The sequence below is a fragment of the Panthera tigris genome, chromosome X (assembly GCF_018350195.1).
Source record: "Panthera tigris isolate Pti1 chromosome X, P.tigris_Pti1_mat1.1, whole genome shotgun sequence".
In the NCBI taxonomy this organism is placed as follows: Eukaryota; Metazoa; Chordata; class Mammalia; order Carnivora; family Felidae; genus Panthera; species Panthera tigris.
In genome coordinates this window covers 84,028,392-84,052,914 of record NC_056677.1, presented here as the reverse complement: position 1 = coordinate 84,052,914, position 24,523 = coordinate 84,028,392, and the positions used below count along the sequence as shown (strand labels likewise).

At 42.7% G+C, this 24,523-nt stretch overlaps 2 protein-coding genes across 2 annotated transcripts; one reads left to right on the top strand and one right to left on the bottom strand.

Moving 5' to 3' along the window:
- Positions 1 to 3,184: 3,184 nt before the first annotated feature.
- ZCCHC18 (zinc finger CCHC-type containing 18) lies at positions 3,185 to 6,323 on the bottom strand. The gene is given in 4 exon segments (XM_042974891.1): positions 3,185 to 4,352; positions 4,355 to 4,908; positions 5,712 to 5,800; positions 6,176 to 6,323. Coding segments are annotated over 2 exon segments (1,215 nt in total). The 5' UTR covers positions 4,785 to 4,908; positions 5,712 to 5,800; positions 6,176 to 6,323; the 3' UTR covers positions 3,185 to 3,567.
- A 240-nt stretch (positions 6,324 to 6,563) lies between these two features.
- On the top strand, positions 6,564 to 17,278 carry SLC25A53 (solute carrier family 25 member 53). Its single transcript, XM_007086424.3, has 2 exons — positions 6,564 to 6,634; positions 14,764 to 17,278. The coding sequence occupies exon 2, from the start codon at positions 14,796 to 14,798 to the stop codon at positions 15,714 to 15,716; it is 921 nt and encodes a 306-aa protein (XP_007086486.1). The 5' UTR covers positions 6,564 to 6,634; positions 14,764 to 14,795; the 3' UTR covers positions 15,717 to 17,278.
- The last annotated feature ends 7,245 nt before the right edge of the window (positions 17,279 to 24,523 follow it).

Sequence of the window (24,523 nt, the reverse complement as noted above, 5' to 3'; positions counted from 1 at the left end):
TTCTCCTTTATGATTCCTTGCTGCTTGCTCCCTCACAGCCTAGCCATTCTTCCAGACCAGTGGCAACAATGGGCCAGAGCGGTTGGGTTTCTCAGTCAGGGAACCAAATATGTTATGGAACCAGGCTGGAACGGTGGCAGAAAAACCAAGCAGCACTCGGAGATCTTGGTGGATCAGAGATTTAGTTAACACCGGAGGGCTCAGAGGAGACGGTTTCTCCAAAGATCTTAGTGCCAAATGCAAGTGGGAAGGGTAATTTATAGTTGTCAGCTTCCATATCTGTGGTGGGTTTTCGTGTGCGCAGCAAACAGGGCAAGAAGAACCCAGAAGAAGGGTCTCTAAGCTAGAGACCAGAGCTTGTTTTAGTCCCGTCGGCCATCTTTAGCGCAGTACTTTTTTCATTTCTCCAACAATTGCTGTTATGAAAGGATCAGGAAGAGAAAGAAAATTTAACAAAAGAGACTGAGAGGTAGGCACCGAAAAGATCTGAGGGAAACTGTGAGACAGGGGTGTCATAGAAAGCAAGGGAAAATAGTATCTAGAAGAAGAGGGATAATGCACAAGAAGGTCATGCAAAGGCTAGTTTCTCCTGACAAAAGACACATTTCATCTCTTAGCAATTCATGAGAGTGAAGGGAGAAGGCAAAAAATAATCTCAAATAAAGGCTACCAGGCACAAAATTCTCTAAAAGCCTTATTTTGGTTAACCCCATTAGTTTGATCTGAATTCCCAGGTCCCTCAGGGAAGATACATATGTCCTGAATACTGGAAAAGCAAATGCTACACAAAGTAAAATAAAGGATCAGGTTTGTGTCATTTTGGTGAAATAAAAACTCAGACAATTTTAAGTTTACAGGACAAAGAAGATGATGAGGGAAGGAAGTAATGGGGATTAATCAGAACAGTTTTACAAAGTAGTTGTCTGTACTGAACTCCCAAGCTAAGGCCAGTGAAAAGGAGGGCAGTGGTAGGTGTTGTATTTATTTTTCTTTTTACCCTACCTGGTCCCAGAAAGAAATTATGACAGCATAAACTGTTTATTTGGGTAAATTATTCAACAAGCATTTATAGAGTAAAAATGAGAAAAGGTGACCAGAAAAAGAAAGGACATGTTAATCTAGGATAAATAAATGGGCAGATCCCTTCCAAGGGTAGATTTAGAGAAGAGTAGGGAGGAATAAAAGACTATAAACCAAGAGTCAGGGAATGTTGGTGGGCCCCTATGACTTTGGGGGCCTGAGTGGAACTCAGGGGATAGGGGTCTCTTTTGATGCTAGAGAGATGGAGGTGGCTACCAGGGGCCCAGAATTGTCCCAGAAGGATGCAAGAAGTGAGCCTCATGAGCCTTTGCTCCTGGCCAGTTCTCAGCTAGAGGGTCCAAGGCAGAAGGGCCCTCCCAGTCTCCTTCTGGCCATGGGGTTAAGGAGGTGAAGCTGAAGGCAAACACAGGGTGCTAAGGGGAGGGGAGGGGTGCTGGCAGAGCACAGGAGGCTGAGCCTCCACACCCGTCCATAGAGAGAGAGTGTGTGGCTGGGGGAGAGGAGAGGTGGGTTGAAAGGTCAGATTAAGGGGTCAGGGAAGAAGCAGGAGCAAGAAGCTAGGGAGGAGCTGATGGGGATGATTCTGAAAGGAGAAGCACTTCATGGCAGGGTCTGGGTATGGCAGTCCGGGGAAGGCTGCAGTGGGCTTCTTGCAGTGCCTGGCTTCTACCCCTCACCAGAGGCTTGAGCCTGCACCCCTTTGTCCCTGTTGAGGGGCCATTAACTGCTAGCATAATTAGAGCCCCAATACCCTTCTTCCCTCAGGACCACACAGCCCAGGGTTCTGTGTGAAACCTCCAGAGTCTGCCATTCCTACCAGTCTAGATGTGAATCCCCTGCCCAGTCAAGGTGCCCTCTCCTCCTCTCCCTGTCTTCTCCTCCCCCCAATCTCTACAGCTCTATGCTTCTTCTCCTCCACATACTACCTTCCACCGTGCCACACTCTGCCCTCTCAGCCATATTTCCTTCCTCACAAACCCCCTCAGGTCTATTCATTCCACTCTATCCCCTGATTTAAATTAAAACATCCCCTATCAAACTTGTCTTGCTCACAAGGATAGGAACTGATATACCTACAAAGAACAGGAAGACCTTTATGCACAGAGGGTCATTTTTATCACTCTCCAATGTGAGGCCATGAGATGGGGCAGGAAAAGGTGTCCAGGAAGGTCCTTCCGTGATCTCTCTTTCCTATTGATGTCCTCAGTTCTAAAAGGGTATATGGAGGGGTGCCTGGGTGGCTTAGTAGGTTAAGCATCTGCCTCTCTTGGTACATGAAATCAAGCCCCATGTTAAGCTCTGAGCTGACAGCATAGAGCCTGCTTGGGGTTCTCTCTCTGCCCCTCCCCACTCAAAATAAATAAACACTAAAAAATAAAAAGAGTATGTGGGCTTTCTAATTCCCATGTATTTTCATATTCCCTGGCACCCAGATTCCTTTACATCCTTCCTTGGGTATTCCCATTTGTTGGATCAGAACAAGGTTAGCTTAGAGTCCTTGGGCTGCTGTCCTCTACAATGTAGCCAGGGGAAGCTTGGGAGGTGCTGAGGTTCCTGGTACTAAATTCTGATGAGTAGCTGCTTTCTCAGTACTGAGGGAAGAAGCATAGGGTAGTGTCAGCCCAAAGGACAGTCTTATTGGTGCCACCAGGTATTGTCCAGAAGAAGCAGTAGCAGCAGTCTAAGGAATCTACCCAGGGGAGGGAGAGCACTCCTTCCCAAAGTGAACAGGAATGGAACCCCTGAGATACCCATTTCCCATTTTTCTCCCAACCCTTGTCCATGATCACTTTTCTCAGGATGCATTAGGGAAGAAAGCATTGGGATATTAACTAGTGGGTGCAGATTTGACCCTGACCTAGGACCAGGTCAGTTGTGATAAGGGGCTTTTAGGGAGATATTCAGCCCATTTCAGCTTCCCTTTTCCTCATCTGTAATGAGGCTGGTAAAAAACTCCATTTCACAATATGACCCCACCCCCATTAGAGCTTCTATATTTGGTTCTTTTTTTTTCTTCTATATTCCTAAAAGTTACATCACACACAGAGACATTGAACTTGATGCTTGTATATATTCATTGACATAGAACTCCACAACATATATTTGTTTGCTGAAAAATACACAGTATAGAACAGCACTTACATTTGATCACTTTTATCTATACATACCTGGGTACACAGTTATAGGGAAATATCTAGAAGGACATTTATCAAAGGGCTGACAATGTTTATATAAGGATGGAGAGTTTCAGGTAATTTGTATTTTTTGTATATTCCTTCATTTTGTGAAGGTTTAACAGAGTAACACTTCTTTCATAAGAAGAATAAAGTCACCAAGGAAATGGACACAGGCAGAGAACAGACCCTTAGAAGGGACAGAGGGCAGGCCATCCTCTCCACTTTGGTGGTATCCAAGACCTCTCCAGTCCAAAATAAAGCCAATTAATGGATTAATTAATGCAGATAGAAGTCTACCCACTCTCATTTTCCCATCTGAATACAGTAAAGGATTCACTTAGTGCTGGGTCTAGCACCTTACGAGAAGCCCAGAGAGGTCATTGTGTCTGCTAGGGACTTCTTTTGACCTCTCCTTTTCTGTATGTGTCAGCTCCTGCAGAATGATGATCACATTCACAAACAACTCAGCTTTGTTGCTCTCACTGTCACAGGTTTCCTTTGAGTGGCCCTCCTCACCACAATATGAACAGAAGAATGTGTATTTTCGCTTCCCGGCTCTATGCATATCCCCAGGACCATCATTCTTATACCCAGAACCCCCACTGGTAGAAGGAGATTGAGCCACAGAACTGCTGGAGGAATCAATAACCACTATTTGATCCAGACATCTGGCCCTGACTCTGAGAGGAGGGACATCCATGGATGTAAGTGGAGGGTCCTGAGACTCAACTAGGATCACATCCTCATTTGAGTCATCAAGAGTATCATCTACCTCTATCACATTGCAGTCATCATTGCTGATTGCTATTGGCTGAGGGCCCTGAAATGTCATGTGGCTTGCTGCCCTCTCCAAGATTAGCCCAGACCTTTTGAGTCTCTTCGGTTTCATAAAAGTGTCATTCCAATCCCCTTCCTCCCTTATCATCTTGATTAACTCCAAAAAATTAGGAAGATGCTCTTGATTATTTGCATACATCCTAAGAAGATGTTTCAGCTTAAAATGCAGGTCCATTTTCAGCTCAGCTCCTAAAAGGAGCTGGTGCAGGCGAGTCTGGTTTGCATCTTTCTGAGCTATGATCCCTGCGTGAATAGCATTCTGAAGCTGCACTTCTAAAAGAATCACATAAAGGGAGTCTTTCTCCCTTGTGCCTACAGAGTGTTAAAAAATTTACCATGGGCAGTGACACTGCTTTCAGACTCCCCAAACACCAATTTCATTACCTGCAAGAAAGCAGCCACTCTTAGATTGGGGTTGGCAGCCTGGAGCAAACACATGACCTCCCTGGCAGGGCCCCTAAAGGTTTTCATCAAGCACTTGAGCTTTTCCTCCTCAGACATACTCCAATCGGGCAGGACCCCATTGACTTGGATCAGTCAGTTTTCAAAGGTTTATTCCCCTTGGGCTGGCACCACTCTCCCTGAGAACAATTTCACATTTCTTTCTGCCATGTTGACACTTAAAGGACCAAGACTCCTCCCCAGAGACCTCAAATTTGAATGGGCCCAAGGTGGCAAGGGTGTGTTTTGCCTCTGGCTGTTACCCACACATGCAATGATGCTAGCCATGATGGTGGATGATCTTCTATCTGAATATAACAAGATACTCAGGCTTTTCAGAAAAGCCTAATCTGTATGAGGAATCCCCAAAGCAGTGTTCCCAGGCTCTGCTTTCCTTGTATCTCAATAGGGACTGTAAAGAAAAGGGGGAAGAAAAGGTCAGTAAGGTAGTAGATTGCAGGGAAGTGGTCTGCAGTCGCTCTACTTCCATGAACACCTTGCAATACATTGTATATTTGCTAACTGACCTAAAAATATGCTGCAGGAGACTGGCTATTATAACTTTCTGGAGATACTGGATGTCTTTGTTCTAGCAGGGTACTTTTCAGAGCTACATCCATCACTCCTGTAAGTCTTCCAGGAGGGAGGGCAACTGTTGCTTTGAATTCTAGGTGAAATTGTGTGTGGGGCTGTTACTGGGCTCTCAAAATAGAGTGCAAAGGTCTAAGTCTCATAGATTTGTGATAATAAATAAGATATCCATTAAAATAATTGTGTGTCAATCATACTCAAAAAAAAAAAATGTAAAGATATCCCTTAAACTCAGTTCTCGGATCTCAACCACAGCCCCTTCTCAAAGTCCCTCACCCCTTATTTCTTAGATTATAAAACATAAGCTAGGAAACAAGTGCACGCCTTTATTTCACTTCCAGCCTCTGCAACAGGTGCCTTCCTGAGAAAGCTCCCCTTCGGAGTAGGTCGACCTCTGTCCACTGGGGGTTGCAGATCCCAGTCCTGAGGACGTCAAGACTGCGTGGTCGGGGAGGGCCAGACAGAGAAGGAGGAGTCAAGTGCAGCCTCATCCCTCATTCTTCATCCCACTCCCTCTCCCCCCTCCCCCCCCCCACCTCCGCTGTAGCCAGACGGAAAATTCTATCTCCCACCTTCAGACAGAAAATTCCCTCTTCTACCTTCTGAATACAAGCCAAAGCAAACCTTCCCATTACTTTTCCCTGGGAAATCGTTGGCCTGCCAGCTCTGCAATCAGCCGCAAAGAATTCAAGTTCGGATTTGGCTTTGATGGCCTGGCACGGAGAAAAGGAGTAAGAGTTGGACATGCACACCCACATATTCCTCCCCAGGAAAAGATGGGGATATGCAAAAGGAGTTCAAAGCAAACAGTTTGTGATTCTCTTCCCCTTGTCCCGCCCTTACCACCCTTTGAAAATGCCCCCCCCCCTTTCAATTCAGGCAAATCCTACCCATTTGGCAGCTTCCAGCAAAACCCCACCTCCTCCCTTAGCTAGCGGGGCCAAGGGAGTGCTCCTTCCCTGCCTCGCAGTTCTTGATTCCCTAAGTGGAGAGCCGTCCAGTACTGGTGGAGCTTCCCCTTCCTCTCTCCTCTCGGGGCAATCGCGCCCCCTCCCCCCCCCCCCCCGCGTTTTATTATTTTTTTTTACCTGTGCTCTGCTGGTGGGCAGCGGATGCTTCGGCTTGGACAGCTGTGGATGTCTCTTCCCAGTCTCCGCGGGCTTGCACGGGGATGCTTCTTCGACCGCAGAGCGAACCGGTGCTGCCCAACGGAGCTGCTCCGCAGGGCAGACCAGTAAGTGGTAGCTAAGCCTAGGCAGCACGGTTCCCAAGGCAGCCGCGGCCGCCCCTGCCCACCCACTGGGTCCTCCCAGCAGCAGCAGCTAAGGTTAGCCTCTGCCCATTGACACAAAAGAGCTAGATGAGCTGGGTGGCGCGGCCAATCAGCGGGGCGCGGGGGCGGCCTCTTCTCTCAGTCTATGGCCCTGAGGCCATTGCTAGCAAAAGTGGGGAGCCGACCAGCAGGAGCTGCTGCACACGGGCGCCAGAGCCAGCGAGGTGTCAAGTGCAGCTCGGACGCACGGACCTGGCCGATTTGCATTTTACCCGTGAGTTTGCTGCTTTCCCCCTTGGTTTCTTTCTCCCTCTCCCCTCCAACTCAACTCTCCTCCCTCTGCGCTTTGAGACCGGATGCCTTAAACACGAGGTGGGACAGAAATCAAGTGAACAATAAGAGTTCCTCACCTTTGTATAGGGGGGAAGGGGAGAAAGCATTTACTGAGCGCTTTCTGCGTGCGAATGTGCTGGCACAGACATCTCATTTATTCTCAGCAGCCCTGTGAAGGAGGTAGTGGTGTGCCTGTTTAACACAGAGAGAGAGAGAGATCTTCAGCACTCAACCAGTATGGTTAGGAAGTGCAGAGCTAAGCGCTCACACCCAAGTCAACATGTCTGATTTCAAAGGCTACCCCCTGTAAATACTCTCTACTCTTTGAGGGTTGGTGGAGAAAAGCCAAAGTGGAGATGTGAGGGCCCATTTGGAACTATATAGAATTAGTGAGCAAGGACTATTATCTTCATTGTACAGATAGGGAAACAGAGAGGTCAGGCGTCTTGCCTAGCATCACACAGCAAATAAATTTCAGCATCCGATTTTGCATCCAAGTCTGTTGTTCTAATGCCAACTATTTGCCTAGCTGACCTGCCTAGACAGTATGTTTACATCGGTGGTCTCAAACCACCAGGAGTCTTGGTGTGATAGTAGTGTTCAGTGAGGGGGGAGGGGAGAGAGTGGGGTGGGGGAGTGGGGTAGGGGAAGAGGTAGGCAACTTTTACAGTACCCACTATAGAAAAGAGGAAACTAAGGCACTTTTCTTTCTCATTCTACACTATACTTTATACTACAATAAGCTGCTTGTTTATTTAAAAAATAAAACATTATTTCTACAGCTTATGAGCTCAAAGGAAACAAGGCTCAGAGAAGTGAGATGACTTGCCCGAAATTACAAGGTGAAGCCAAAATTTGGACCAAATCTCTCTGACACCAGAAACTATGCTTTTAACCAAAGTATGGGTACAAGACTGGTTGCCTCAGAATCATTTTGGAGAGCTTGTTAGAAAGGCATATTCCTTAGCTCCACCTCTGGGGGATTCAGATTTGCTAGAACTAGGGGTGGGGAGTGTGATTTATATTTTTAACTAGTGCTGTGGTTAATTCTGAGGTGTAGAGAAGTTTATGAATCACTGCTGAAGACACCACATCATGCTGAGGGTAATAAGTAAATGGCCTGGTGCCAATGTATCTGGCCACAGCACATCTGTCATGAAATGTAACCCCACTGAGCAGAGGTTCCTACCCAGGGTTTCTTATGAAATTGTCTGCAAAGAATTTGGACTCTGTATATTTTTCTGAGTTCTTAGTTTTGTAGATTTTTCAAGATAAGTTTGTGGCCCAGAAATGGTTAAGAATCATTCCCCTATAATCTTTCTTCATAACATCTTTCAACTTGTACTTCAGGAAGAAGTGTGAGAAATGAAACAGTTTGACCTAACCGCTGATCCACAGCTCTCTACCGCTGATACAGCTCTTTCATTTCCTGGCTTGAGGACAGGTTGCTAGGTTGCCCTTCTGTGAGCTCTTGAGGGGACCTCTCCTTTGCTGTATTTGGCATCACTGGCCCCAGAGAAAGAATAACTCCATGGAAACGGCATGCAAGGCTATCCTGCAGGGCCACCAGCTTGAATGGGCTGTGAGGCCAGTGGCCGGGAAACCTTCTCTATATTCTAGGACTTCTCATTCTTGGAAGCAGGTCTTACTTTCCTTATGTAAATTGTGACTAGGAGGCCCCTGTGAGGCTTGTTCTTGACTCCTGATGTTTGGAAGCAAATGTACAATCTAATGCCCTTCCACGACTATTGTTGGGTTCATCTTCAACATGTCAAGGTATTTCACCTGCTCCTTTCTGCCTTCTTATTTAAAAACCCAATACCTAGGGTTCTTTGAAGTAAACAGTTCAAATTTGGAAATGAGGACTTTTATCTGAGGGACCTTTCTCTCGTGGATGGAACAGTGTGGAAGGGGTTGTGGAGGCTGGAGGGTATGGGAGGTAGAGAGAAGGCTGACCTCACCCAGTCAGCAGTGATGCTGGCAGTAGCTCTTAGGCTTCTTGAGACTTTTGCTTCTGCTCCCCAATACCATGACATCAACCCTGTGTCACAGCAGATTCTGTGTTTAAATTGTCTTCACTGCCAACTTAGGTGATCTGCAGGCGGACCTGGTGGGGATGGGATCATATAGGAGAAATAGATTCTAGAACTCTGACCAAAAAAGTGAGAAGAAATGGATTATGTAAAGGTGTCTACATTGGGCCCTTAAAACTAAGCTAAGGTCTCTTCCAGCAAGGCTGGGAGGAGGATTTGCTAAACTGGCTCCAGTTGGATATAGAGTATCCCTTATCTCTGGCCTCATGTGTGGGAGTGTGTTCCAATTCATGGCTCTGATGAGACCACATTTTCCAATTTCAACAAAGAAACCTTAAAAGTCTGAAGGTTAGGGAGATACAGCTTTTCAGCTGAAACAGTAATAGCTTCCCTGGCTGCCTGCCTCCTCTGTGCCAGGAACTTTCCATCTGTTATCTTTACATTTAAGCTTCTCAGCAGCCATATTAGACAGTGATTGTTATCCCATTTTGCAGATAGGGAACCTGAGTTTCAGGGAAATTAAGTAACTTATATAAGGCCATACAACTAGTAAGTGGAGTTACTGGGACTTCAGCCCCCTCAGGGCTGTCACACTTTAAAGCCCATGAACAACTTTGCTGTCTCCCAAACAAGCAATTTAAAATGCACTCTGCAAGGGCACCTGGGTGGCTCAGCTCACTCAGTTAAGCATCTGACTCTTGCTTGGATCAGGTCATGATGTCATTGTTTGTGGGCTCCATCTGGCTCTGTGCTGGCTGTGTGGAGCTTGCTTGGGATTCTCTCTCCCTCTCTCTCTGCCTGTTCCCTGCTTCTGCTCCCTGTCTCTCCCTGTCCTTCCCTCCCTCCCTCCCTCTCTCTCCCTCTCAAAATAAATGAAATAGACATTAATAAAATAAAATAAAATCTACTCTGCAGATGACCCAGTGCATTAGACTGATTTCAGCTTTTAGAAGAAGTGTAGTTGTAATCTAATCTTTATTTCTGGGATCTTTTTTTTATAATGAAACTAGTAATATAACTTAGGGAGCAATTTATATACTGAGTACTGTGTTAAGAGTGTTATATACTTCCTCTCATGCAAGCTTCATGATGATAATTTTAAAGATAAGGATACTGAAGCTCAGAGAAGTGAAGAGACTTGGCCAAGGTCATAAAGCTAGGAAGTGACATGGTGAAATTCACACCCAGATCTGTTTGACTCCAGAGCCTGTGTCTTTATGCTATAACACTTTTCAGTGGGGAAAACAAATATGACCCTTTTTCTAAATCCACTCCTGTCAGCCACAGCTCTATCTCCTTCCCACGGCCTGCATCCAGAACTGTGCACCATTCATATTTTTAGGCCTCTGTGCCTTAGGCCTCTTCCTCAGCATAGAATGCCTGCCATCACTCCTTCACCTAATGAAATCCTGGTCATTGGTTAAGGATCAAGTCAAATGCCCCTCATGAGAGAAATTTCTTCGCTGCTCCCTGTCCCAGGTAGAATAAATTGCTCTTGTCTTTCTGCTCTTACCTTGATTAGTGTACCCTTAATTTTGCCTTCCAGTATAGTTTAGCTCATTGTTGACCTGTCTCCCCGACTATATTCCCGAGCCCTTGAAGGCAGGTACCAAGTCCTATTCACCTCTAGCTTCACAGTAATTTATCCACAGTGATTTAGTACACAATCAGTACATGTTTGTGAGCTGAACAAAGACTGGCTGAGGGAGACCCTGCATGAACAAATAAGTGAGGGGCTGGATTCTGGGGTGATCACAGTCCAGGGTGATTCCCCTGGACTCGACTGACCAGAGGAGTCTGGAATCCCCTGGGCTCACTTTATTAGGCTTTAAACATAGGAGACACATCATGAGGTATAGGGAATAACTACTCAAGACTGACTCCAGACACATTCTATGGTCTGTACTTTGAAATTCATGTCAAGGGGCTAGAACAGTTTATAGAGCATCTTTACATTCACAGAAGAAAGGTCTTCTCTGCTTCATATGTGAACACAGGATTTGTTCCACCATACCTCTTTATCTGGTTCTGGCTGACCTGATCTTGCAGGAGTATATGCTCTATGGAGACAGATGGCGAAGTCAGGAAGCATCTCTCTATTTTTTTTTAATACATTTTATTGAGGTCACCATGATATGGATGCTTAACCACTTTCTCTCATTTTGTTTTATTAATCTTTGCAACAATCTTTTGAGGCAGGTCTATTGTTGCTATTTAATGGCTAAAGAAACAGATTGAGTATAGTGTCTTGTCTAAGGTCATATAACTAAGTGGTAGAGACAGAATTCAGTTTCTTTTTTTAATGTGTATTTTTTTAAAATTTTTTTTAACGTTTATTTATTTTTTTGAGACAGAGAGAGACAGAGCATGAACAAGGGAGGGTCAGAGAGAGGGAGACACAGAATCTGAAATAGGCCCCAGGCTCTGAGCTGTCAGCACAGAGCCCGACGCGGGGCTCGAACTCACGGACCGCGAGATCATGACCTGAGCCGAAGTCGGCCGCTTAACCGACTGAGCCACCCAGGCGCCCCTAATGTGTATTTTTAAGAGAGAAAGAGAGGTGAGGTAGGGAGAGAGAGGAGGGAGAGAGAGAGAGAGAGAGAGAGAGAGAGAGAGAGAATCTGAAGCAGGCTCTGTGCTGACATCAGAGAGCCTGATGGCGAGGCTGGAACTCATACATCACAAGATCATGACCTGAGCTGAAGTCCGACGCTTAACTGACTGAGCCACCCCAGGCACCTCCAGAATTCAATTTCTGATCTGTCTGCTCCCAAAGCCTGGCATCATAATTGGAGAATACATGGGAAAAAATGTGGATTCTCCTTCTCCCCTATAAAGTAGGAAGAATTAAATTTATAAAATGATGAATTAGATATTTAAGCTAGGTGTTTCTAAATTATTGTTCACCTTTAATTCCTGAAAATGAATGACAAAATTGGCAGAAGGAATTGGGGATGGAAAAGCACAATTCTGCTATCAAATATTGGCCCTAATTCCTCCATGTCAGCCCCCAGTGTCATGCACAATATGAGAATGCCTAGAGAGCATTTCACCCCATCAGCTGATTGTATTTTATTATTTTATTTTATTTTATTTTACTTTATTTTATTTTATTTTATTTTATTTTGTTTTATTTTATTTTATTTTATTTTCAAGAGAGTGAGGGTGAAAGTGAGCAAGGGGCAGAGAGGGAGAGAGAAAGAATCAATCCCATGAGGAGCAGAGAGAGAGAGAGGGAGAGAGAAGAGGGGCTCATGCTCACCGGAAGCAGGGCTCGTGTTCACCCAATGAGAGGCTTAAACTCATGAGCTGTGAAATCATGACCTGAGCCAAAGTCAGATGCTGAACTGACTGAGCCACACAGGCACCCCATTCCATCAGTTCTGTTGTAACTGAGATGGATCAGACTCCAAGATGTCAATGAATTTCTAAAGGTCATACAGGAAGATAATAATAGACTGGCACTTAGAATGCTAGTCTGCCAAATCCTAGCCCAGTTTTTCCCCTATGTCAGCCTGCCTTATGCAGTCAGTCAACACATGTTTATGGGTAACTCAGGAAAATGTGGGTAAGAAGTGGAACATCACTGCACTTTGAAATAGAATAGGGTGCAAACATTTCCCTCATTAACTGTCCTTATTTAGATGCAGGTAAGACTTGGGGTAGAAGTTCCTTGGTAGTATATTTGGGGGGTGTTGGGGGTACCTGTGGTTTTGGAGGTCTGAATGGAGCTCCCGGTGGCCTGGAGTTGGGGGAGGCGTCCTTTTGGCTCTAGAGAGATGGAGGGGGCTACCAGGGGCCCAGAATTGTCCCAGAGGGATGCAAGAAGTGAGCCTCATGAGCCTTTGCTCCTGGCCAGTTCTCAGCTAGAGGGTCCAAGGCAGAAGGGCCCTCCCAGTCTCCTTCTGGCCATGGGGTTAAGGAGGTGAAGCTGAAGGCAAACACAGGGTGCTAAGGGGAGGGGAGGGGTGCTGGCAGAGCACAGGAGGCTGAGCCTCCACACCCGTCCATAGAGAGAGAGTGTGTGGCTGGGGGAGAGGAGAGGTGGGTTGAAAGGTCAGATTAAGGGGTCAGGGAAGAAGCAGGAGCAAGAAGCTAGGGAGGAGCTGATGGGGATGATTCTGAAAGGAGAAGCACTTCATGGCAGGGTCTGGGTATGGCAGTCCAGGGAAGGCTGCAGTGGGCTTCTTGCAGTGCCTGGCTTCTACCCCTCACCAGAGGCTTGAGCCTGCACCCCTTTGTCCCTGTTGAGGGGCCATTAACTGCTAGCATAATTAGAGCCCCAATACCCTTCTTCCCTCAGGACCACACAGCCCAGGGTTCTGTGTGAAACCTCCAGAGTCTGCCATTCCTACCAGTCTAGATGTGAATCCCCTGCCCAGTCAAGGTGCCCTCTCCTCCTCTCCCTGTCTTCTCCTCCCCCCAATCTCTACAGCTCTATGCTTCTTCTCCTCCACATACTACCTTCCACCATGCCACACTCTGCCCTCTCAGCCATATTTCCTTCCTCACAACCCCCCTCAGGGTCTCAGATCTACGCTGAGCATTCATTTCTTCTTGGTCCTGAGTTTCCTTCATGTGTCCTAGATCCCCAGTTGCCTCTCATCTACCCCATCAGCTCCCAGCCATTTCTGCGGTGGGATCAGTAGCTTGGTGCCCTTGTACTGTCTTTCCTCTAGTACATTGATTCTGAACTAGTGGTGATTTTGCTTCCCAGGGGACATATGGCAATGTCTGGAGATAACTATATTATTGCTGGGTTGATCCCACCTTGTGCTGCTGGCATTCAGTGAGTGGAGGCCAGGATGCTGCTAAATGTTCTATAATGCACAAAACAGACACCTACAACAAAGAATTGTCTGGTCAAAAATGTCACATGTGTCAAGGCTGAAAATCCCTGCTCTATTATATAGCTACAGGTCTGCAAGGATAGGCTTGGAAATTGCCAGGTATAGAGATTTTTGGTGCTGACCTTCCAGGAACAGCTACTCTCTCTGTTCCTCAGTTGGGTGGGTCAGGGCATTGCTAATGAAACAGTTACAACAGTGTTAGGAATCTGCAGGCAGAGAGACGAGGGAGATTCCCCACTCCCCAGATTTACTACCAGCTTTTAGAGAAAGTATTGGAATACAATTCTGAATGCCTTTCTGCTTCTTTGAGATAGTACCACTTTTTGAAAAGAGAATAGCAACTTATTGTAGCAGTTTACCAAATGCAAAATTTCATGTGGTGAAAGTTGAATGCAATATGTTTTGGAGTCCTGTTTTCCCAATTTTATTTTCTTCAATCACAAACCTTCTTTGAATATTAGAATATTTGATTTATTGGTAAACCACTGCACAGGTGACTCTTTTCAGAAAAAAAGAAAACAACTTGGCTTTTTTTTAATGCTTATTTTGAGAGAGAAAGAGAGAGCACAAGAGGAGAAGGGACAGAGAGAGAGGGAGAGAGAGAATCCTAAGCAGTCTCCACTGTGCTGTTAGTGTGGAGCCTGGTGGGGCTGCATCTCACGAACTGTGAGATCATGACCTGAGCTGAAATCAAGAGTCAGACACTTGGGGCACCTGGGTGGCTCATTCGGTTGAATGTCTGACCTTGGCTCAGGTCATGATCTCCTGGTTCTGTGGGTTCGAGCCCCATAGCAGCAGGCCTGGGCTCGGTGCTTACAGGATGGAGCCTGCTTTGGATCCTCAGTTCCCCACCCCACCCCCGACCCTTCCCTGCTTTCTCTCTCTCTCTCAAAAATAAATAAACATTAAAAAAAGAGTTCCAATTTCTCTACATTCTCACCAACACTTAAAAAAATAGAAGAGGAGTTGGAAGCTTAACTGGTTGAGCCACCTAGGTGCTCCAACACTTCCTTTGTTTTAATTTGAGGCTGATGAACGATTTCTTAAGAAATATTTCTCAGAAACTCACCCAAAGTGTTGCTTGTTTCCTTAGAGCTAAGCTTCTTGGGACTCTGTTTCTAAGTAACGAAAATGCCACCAACAGATTTAAGTGGTCAGTAACCTCTTTTTTTTCCCGCTCTTGCCAGTTTTCTTCCATCTGCACCCAGTTGTCTTCAGCATGGCAGAACAGAACCACTCTCCTAGAAAGGAACTTCAGCACAGGACACGAGCAGAGTCTCCAGGAAAGAAAAGCTGGCATTCCCAGGCCTATGCCCTTGGGGCCATTTCCAACTTTATGTCTACTTTTCTGACTTTCCCTATCTATAAGGTTGTGTTCCGTCAACAGATACATGCTATGGTGGTGTCAGAGGCTGTGCGACAGCTTTGGCATGAAGGCCCTCAATACTTCTACCGGGGAATATACCCACCTCTTCTCTCCAAGACATTGCAAGGGACTCTACTGTTCGGGACTTATGATAGCCTGCTGTGTTCTCTCTCCCCTATTGGGCCACACTCACTGGGACACCGCTGGGCTGCAGGGCTCATGTCTGGTGTGGTGGAGGCTGTGGCACTGAGCCCCTTTGAAAGGGTGCAAAATGTGCTCCAGGATGGTCGCAAGCAAGCTCGCTTCCCCAGCACCTTCAGCATTCTCAAGGAATTCAACTCTTATGGGCTTTGGGGGCGGTTGTCACTGGGCTACTATCGTGGTTTCTGGCCTGTCCTTCTCAGGAACAGCCTGGGGAGTGCTCTGTATTTTTCCTTCAAAGACCCCATCCAGGATGGCTTGGCAGAGCAAGGCCTGCCCCATTGGGTTCCTGCCTTAGTGTCTGGGAGTATCAATGGAACAATCACCTGCCTAGTTCTGTATCCTTTGATTGTGCTGGTGGCTAATATGCAGTCCCATATTGGCTGGCAAAGAATGCCAAGCCTATGGGCCTCTGCCCAGGACGTGTGGGACACTCGGGGCCGAAAGGTGTTCCTCATCTACCGTGGAGGCTCCCTGGTCATCCTAAGGTCCAGCGTGACATGGGGCCTCACTACTGCTATCCATGACTTCCTGCAGAGGAGATATCATTCCAGGAAAGAGCTGAAAGACTGACTAACTGTAGAAAGTGTGGCCATGGCAACTTTGTTATCCTAAGCCTTCCCAGTTGGTCTAAATAGCTTATATCTTTGGCTTGGTTACCTAATGCAACAACTGTTTAGCATCTTTGAACTGCGAGTGCATGGGAGAAATTGTCAACCACCAGCCTGTTGGGCAAAGACAAAGCCCAACAGGATTCCTTGGCCAGAAAAAAGAAAGTCACCCCAGTCCATCCACAGCTTCAACAGCCTCAGACCCAGGAGGCCCTTAAAAAAGCTTGTGACCCAGTTGAAATGTCACTCCTTTAAAGAATTCTTTGACAATAAGAGTAAAACTTTAAAAGATGACTTTAGTTAGGCACTGTGAGTTCTGGGACCCCTCCAGTTGTCCTTTGGACTAAACTTAGTGGAGGACCAGATACTCCAATTTCAAAGAACTATGTTTGACTTAGGATGCAGATTCCATAGAACATCTCAGATGACTGCATTTTCATGATATTGTTGACTACCCCTGCCACCATCACTCTCATTTCTCAGGGCTGTAGGTTCTTCTTTCAGTCAGGCTGGCATTTGTGGCTGGAAATCCTAAATTAGGCTTGCCTCAACTGATCAGATGTCATAAGAACTGATGGGGCTGGATATAGGGGTGGGAAGAAGTATTGTCACTTATGTCGCTAGATGGAAGGAATAGACTTTGAGGGAAGAGATTTAGTTCATGAGAAAAATTTACTATAGATTGCTTGTTATTATCTGCCAGTATATTTTTGATAGCAGGGCAATAACACTGCCTAGAAACCACTTGAGTTTCCCTAATAAATCTGGAAGTGAAATGACCATATCTCTTCACATATAATTGCATATTTTATTGTGTGGATAAATACAGTTACAGTGACATAAAGATCAGAAATCTTAGCCTGTAGTTCAAAGCTATTCAAAATATGGTCTCCATATAACTTGCAGCATTTTATCACACCACTACCACTTACATGCATCCCTTACAACCAGCCAAACTGGACTATTGTTCTCTCCCCCAAAATGCCATGAACTTTCCCATGGCAGTGCTTTGGCCCACACTATTTCTCCACCTGCAGTATCTGTTCCCCACATGCTAGTCTGCCAAAACCCTTCCAGTTCCTCAAAGCCTAGCTCACATGCCAGCTTCTCTGTGGAGACTCTTCTGATTTCCCATAACTGAATGTTACATTAGTCTCTAGTGATGCCCCTTTCCAATAATACTTCATACATGGCACTGATTCCATTATGTCACTGATCTCATGGTGCCCTGTGTTCTTCTTGATGTTCTTTAATACCTCCTACTAGACTGTAAAACTCCTTGAAAGCAGGAATTCTTGTATGCATTTTAAAATCTCCCATTGTGCCTAGGTGCTCAATAATGTTGGCTGAATTACTGAATTGATTGTCAAGCTGTGATATGATCTTTATCCTCAGGGTGCTGTCCCTTGTACATGAAAATGATGTTAGTGACTCACTGTCAGCAAGACACATACCTTTGAGGTGTGATTTTGTTTTCTTTTATTAGTGGATTTAGTTTTGTGCTAATGATAATGCTGCTGCTGATAATAATAATAAATGACTATTAACTAGAACATTTGATGAGTTTGTGTTATTGATGGCATGTTTGCTATTAGCAACACCACAGGAACTAAAATTTCACAAACAGAAACACATTGCATAACTATCCCATTCATTTCAACTCCAGAATTTTGAAGATTTCCAAGATGACATATGTTGCAGTTTTCCCCTTGGAGATAATATCATGATAGTGACCTCCACTTGCACCTCCTTACCTAACTGAATTTGTCATTTAAAATGACCTACTTATAGATCCTAGCAGTGAGAATTCCTCACTTAACATCATAGAAATTAAAGATACAGCAGTAGGCGGTATGAGATCAGAGAGCATTTGCCAGCAAGGTCAACAGAAAATGGGTGGTCCAAAAGAGCTGTAGATGAGTTCCCACATCTGATCCTCGTGCAGATTTGGATGGGGTAGGACAGTGCTCTGCTGGTGGATTTAAGGGCAGGGAACATGGGGTCTGCACAAGGAAAGGAAAAATAGAACAGCAGCTAGTTATATTTCAGCATAGTTATATCTATGTATTCCTTCTAACTCTCAGAAGGAACAAAATATTACTTAAAAATTTGTAACTTAGCTTATAGCTTTTTTTTGAGATAGGGCACAAGTGAGCGAGGGGCAGAGAGAGAGAGAGAGAGAGAGAGAGAGAAAGGAAGGAAGAGAGAGAAATGGGGCTTACCTGATGTGGGGCTCCAGCTCATAGACCATGAGATCATGACCTGAGCCAAAGTCAGATGGACTGAGCCACACAGGCACCCCTATAGATTTCTTTTTTAATTTTTAAGTTTACTTATTTATTTTGAGAGAGACAAGTCAACACAAGTAGGGGAGGGACAGAGAGAGGGAGACAGAATCCCAAGCAGGCTCCACACCGTCAGCATGGAGCCTGACATGGGGCTCGAACCCATGAAACTGTGAGATCATGACCCGAGCCGAAACCAAGAGCTGGACGCTCAACCAACTGATCCACCCAGGCGCCCCTATAGCTTTGGTTTTTAAGCTGAAAAGGAGATAAACTACTGTACTCCCCCACGTTTTAATCCAAGAGATGCATTTATTACCAAGTACAATGTCGATTTCCACTTATGTCACTGTGTCAGTTCATGTCCCTTTATTCATTTTAACTTATTTAGAAGTTTCAAACTTCTTGAAACTGTAATTTCAAACTTATAAAAAAGTTGCTAGTGTAAGTCAAGTTTAAAGAACACCCATATACCCTTTATCCAAATTCCCCTGTCAACATTTTAGCCCATTTGCTTTACTGAACATTCATTCTCTACCTACACACACACACACACACACACACACACACACACACAGTATTTTTCCCTGAACTACCCAAAGTTGCAATTTTAATATTTCTTGATTCAATATTTGTAGATTCAAATTTTCAAAGACTGTGTTTTAACTCTATGACAGTGGCACAGTTACTATATAGACGATCCCCAAATTAACAGTGATTCAGCTTAGGATTTTTTGACTTTATGATGGTGTGAAAGCAATAGGTATTCGGTAGAAACTGCACTTTGAATTTTGAATGTTGATCTTTTCCTGACTAGTGATGTGTGGTAGATACTAGTGTAAGCTGGGCAGCAGCAAAGAGTTGAGGCTCCTAGTCAGCCACAAGATCACGAGGGTAAGCAATTAATACACTGACAACCATTCTGTACCCACACAGCCATTATGTTTCTAACTTCCAGTTCAGTATTCAACAAATTGCATGAGGTATTCGACATTTTATTACAAAATAGGCTTTGTGTTAGATGATTTTTTCTAGCTGTAAGCTAATGTGAGTGTTCACGTTTAAGGTAGGCTAGGCTAGGCTATGATGTTCAGTAGGCAGGGTGTATTAAATACATTTTTGACATAAGATATTTTCAGCTTATGATGGGTTGATCAGGATGTAACTCCATGTTGAGGAATAGCTATAGAATATTAGAAAATGAAAGTTCATGGCATATTTTAAAGTTACATTGGTAGCAATTGTTTAAGTGTACTATATTTGCCTTTATAGAAACTTTGGATTTACATTGTGTTAATACTTGAAGCTATGCAATTCTAATATTAACATGAATTTACAACTAAAGCATGTTATAATTTAAATAATTGATTTTTACAAATTGCTTCACTTAAGAACCTAAGCAAAATTACATATCTTTTTCCATTTTAAGTCTTCTGAGCAAAGTTTAAGAGTGTAATAGTTTTCTAGTAATTTAAATTTTTTTCATCATTATTTTTGAGACAGAGACAGAGAAAGCATGTAGTGGGGAAGGGGCAGAGAGAGACGGGGATAGAGGCTGAAGTGGGCTCTGTGCTGACACCAGAGAGCCAATTCAAGGTTCGAACTAAGGAACTGTGAGATCATGACCTGGGCCAAAGAAGCCAGACACTTAACTGACTGAGCCACCCAGCCGTGCCCCAGGAATTTTAAATATCAATATTTAGTTTTGTGATGTAAATGTGGTTATATTCTCTGACATTTAAAAAATGACTTTTGGATTTGAGATAAACCAGGAGGTAATAAATACCTATGTTTGTTTAAAACTCATAAAATGTAGAATTTAGTGCTAAAGTTGCTTAGTATAAAAAGTTGAAATAAAAAGAATAAAAAATCTCCGTATGAGCCCTGTATATCTTTGTCTAAATACAAACGATATCAGGTTTTCTAAAGCTCAAGGTGAAAAAAGAACTAATATATTACTATTATTGTTATATGGTTTATTAAGACTTCATTTTGCTCTTAAAATTTATTTTTAAACATTATATAGTATTATAATTTAACTACATTTTTGTAACAACTGCATATAGTATAGTATATTAAAGATAATAAAATAATGTTCCATATGAGAGAAAAAGCAGCATAATAAATCAGGAAAAAAGTGAGAAGTGTTCATAAATAAATAAATACTATATTTCCATATATTCTCCCATTTCTGTTTCTTTCATACCACTTTTTTTCCCCTCAAATCTTCAACACTTCCTCACCCCTCCTGAATCGTAGGTGTTGACCTTGCTTTCCATTTTATTAAGAAAAGAGAAGCATTCAGAAGAGAGCTTCCAGTTAAAAGAACATTTATAATTACCCATGTAATGACCACCCAAGACAAGAAATACAACATCTTGATAACTTCCACCCCCTCATTTTTCCTGCCTCCAGTCCCCCACCACTGATGGCCTTCTTCTCTCCATCCTAGAGGTAACCCGTGACTATTGTGATATCATTTCTTTGCTTTTCTTTATAAGTTTATCTTCTGTATAAGATTCTCTAAACACAGTTTTGTTTCACAGATATTTCAGCTTTATATAATTTATATACTTGGAATTGTGACTACCTTGTTTCACTCCACATTATTTGTGAGATTCATCCATGTTGTTGCAGGTAACTGTAATGTTATTTCTTTTTTAAAAATTGTGATAAATTTACTTAAAAATTCTTTGTTTCTTAGAGCAGTTTTAGAGTCAAAGGGAAGGTACAGAGAGTTCCCATCTACTCCCTGCTCCCACACGTACATAGCCTCCAGTATTATCAACATCCCACACTACAGTGATACCTTTGTTGCAATTGATGTACCTACATTAATACATCATAATCACCCAAAGTCCATAGTTTACTTTAGGGTTCATACTTAGTGTCATATGTTCTATGGGTTTGGACAAAGAAAAATCAGGAAAAAATAGAGACTAGAGTAAATAATAACATAACATTGAAAGTAATGACCAGTTTTCCAAACAAAACAAATTTGGCAATGCTTTAACTACATTAACTAAGAAAAAAAGAAAGAAGACTCAAAAACTGAAATGAGAAATGGAAAAGAGTACAACAGATAACAGAAATATATAGTGTGATAACAGATTACTATAAACAATTATATACTAATAATTCAGATAACTTAGAAAAAACCCAAATAATTCCTAAACACGCACAAGTAACCAAGACTGAATAGGAAATCGTCTTAGACCAATAAGAAGAATGATGGTTGAATTAGGAATCAAAAATCTCCCAGCACAGAAAAGCCCAAGACCACATGGTTTCATTGGTGAATTCTACCAAACACTAAAACAAATTTAATGACAATTTTTAGCAAAATCTTAAAAGTAATAGAATAAAGGGAGCACATTCAAAATCATTCCATGAGGCCAATACTACCCTGATACCAAAGCAGGATAAAAACAATACAACAACAAAAAAGTCTACTTTATCCTATATAAGCACTGCTACTCCAACTTTCTTTTGACATCAATTTGGGTATTAATGTTTCTCCATCCCCTCACTTTCAATCTGCATGTGTCTGTAGGTCTAAAATTTGCTTCTTGTAGTCAGCATAAAGATGGGTCTTGTTTTGTTTCTTTTTTTTTAACCCATTCTGACATCCTATGTCTTTTTTAAAAAAGGTTTATTTATTTATTTTGAGAGAGAGAGAGCACTCATAGCCAGTGGAGGAGGGGCAGAGAGAGAGGGAGAGAGAAGGACCCAAGCAGGGGCTCTGATGTGGGGCTGGATCTCATGGACCATGAGATAATAACTTGAGCCGAAATGGAGTCAGATGCTTAACCAACTGAGACATCCAGTCTCCCCATGGCATCCTATGTGTCTTTTGATTGGAGAGTTTAGTCCATTTACATTCAAAGTAATTATTAATAGATATGTATTTATTGCCATTTTATTACTTGTTTTGTCCTTGTGTTTGGAGATTTTCTCTGATTCTTTCTTGTCTTTGTCACTTTTGGTCTCTCCTTTCCATTCAGAGAGTTCCCTTTAATATTTCTTGCGGGGCTGGTTTAGTGGTCAGGAATTCCTTTAGCTTTTGTTTGGGAAACTCTTTTTCTCTCCTTCTATACTGAATGATAGCCTTGCTGAATAGAGTATTCTTGGCTGCATATTTTCCGATTCAGCACTTTGAATATATCATGCCAGTTCCTTCTGGCCTGCCAAGTTTCTGTTGGGAAATCTCCAGCTAGCCTTATGGATTTTCCCTTGTTACTTCTTTTGTCTTGCTGCTTTTTCTTTCTTTATCACTATATTTTGCAAATGTAATTACAATATGTTTTAGTGTTGATCTGCTTTTGTTGATTTTGATGGGAGTTTTCTGTGCCTCCTGGGTCTGGATGCCTGTTTTTTCCCTCCAGATTAGAGAAGTTTTCTGCTATTATTTACTGAAATAAATTTTCTTCCCCCCTTTCTCTATCTTCTTCTTCTGGGACTCCTATAATACAAATGCTATTATACTTGATGTAGTCACTGAGTTCCCAAAATCTATTCTTGTGTTGCATAATTCTTTCTCTCTTTTGCTCAGCTTCATTATTTTCCATTATTTTGTCTTCTAGGTCACTAATTCATTCCTCTCCTTTTTTCTGGCCTGCTATTCATTGCATCAAATCTGTTTCCACTCTCATTTATTGCATTCTTCATCTCCGAATGATTCTTTTTTTTTAACTCTTATTGTAAGTTGTAAGTTTAACTCTTATTGTATGTTGTAAAGGTCTCACTGATGTCTTCTATTCTTTTCTCAAGTCCAGTGAGTATCCTTATGATTGTTGCTTTAAATTGTCCATCTGACATATTACTTGTATCTGTTTCACTTAGATATATGGCCATGGTCTTATCTTGTTCTTTCATTTGGGATAAATTCTTTCATCTTGGCATTTGATATTGCCTCTTCTCTCCTGTTAGTTGTGGATTTTGTTCTGTCAGTCTTCAGGCTGATTTCTGGGGTATTTAGGATGATTTGATAGTTATCTAGTTGTGTTCATGGGACAAGAGGAACCTAGGGTCCTTTTACTACACCATCATCTTTGGGACTCTCTAGATTGACTTCTTTCACTTAGTAATATTCATTTAAGTTTCCTCCATGTGCTTTTGTGGCTTGACAATAATATTCGATTGTCTGGATGCATCACAGTTTATTAATTCATTCATCTACTGAAGTGCATCTGGGTTGCTTCCAAGTTTTGCCAGCTATGAATAAAACTGTTATAAACATCCACGTGCAGGTTTTTGAGTGGATATAAGATTTCATCTCCTTTGGATAAATACCAAGGAGAACAATTGGTGGATTGTATGGTAAGCATATGTTTAATATTATAAAAAACTGTCAAACTGTCTTCCAAAGTGGCTGTACCATTTTACATTCTTACCAGCAACGAATGAGAGTTCCTGCTGCTCCACATCTTCATCAACATTTGGTATTGTCAGTGTTTTGAATTTTGGTCATTCTAATAGGTGTGTAGTATCTTATTGTTGTTTGGTTATTTCACATCTTTTTTTAAAAAATAGGCTTCATGCCAAGGCGGAGCCCCTAGGCAGGGAGCCCAATGAGAGACTGAACTCATGACCCTGAGCTCTAGACCTGAGCTGAGATCAAGAGTTGGGTGCTTAATCGACTGGGCCACACAGGTGACCCGGTTATTTCACTTTTATTGTTGTACATACCATTGTATGAATATACCACAATTTATCCATAATTACTTTAAGAAACATTCTGATTGTTTCTAGTTGTTGACTGTTGAAAAAACAGTGCTACCATGAATATTCTTGGTAATGTACATAAACACAAGTGTCTCTAGGATATTTACTTAAGAGTGAAATTGCTGGTTTATACTGTATGGGCACCTTCAACGTTAGGAGATTGTGCCTAACTTTTCCTAATGGCACGTACCAATTTACACCCTTACTAGCAATGTCTAACATTTTCTGTTGCTCTCCCTGCTGGCCAACAGTAGTATCAGACTTTAATTTTAGCCAATCTAGTAAGTGTAAAATGGACTCTCACAATTTTATTATCCTGATTATTAATGATGTTGAGCATCATTTAATTTTCCTATTGGACATTATGGTTTATTATTTTGTGAATAATTTATTCAAAGCATTTAACATTCTTTTTTTCTATTTGGTAGTGTACTTTTTCAAATTAATTTGTAGGAGTTATTTGTATATCTTAACTTTAGTCCTTTGCCCTTTATATGTGTTGCATATATTTTTCCCCACTTTGTCTCTTATATTTTGATAACTTTCTTGATGGTATCTTTCAATAAGCAGGAGTTCTTAAGTATAATATAGTCAAAGTTTTCTTTATGCATAGTACTTCTTTGTGTCTTTTCAAAGAAATCCTTCTCTGTCCCCAATAACAGAAGATATTCTGATATGAATATGAATATGAAGATATTTCATCTATATTAACATTTAAAATTTCTAATTTTTTTTCCTTTTACACTTAGGTTTTTAATTT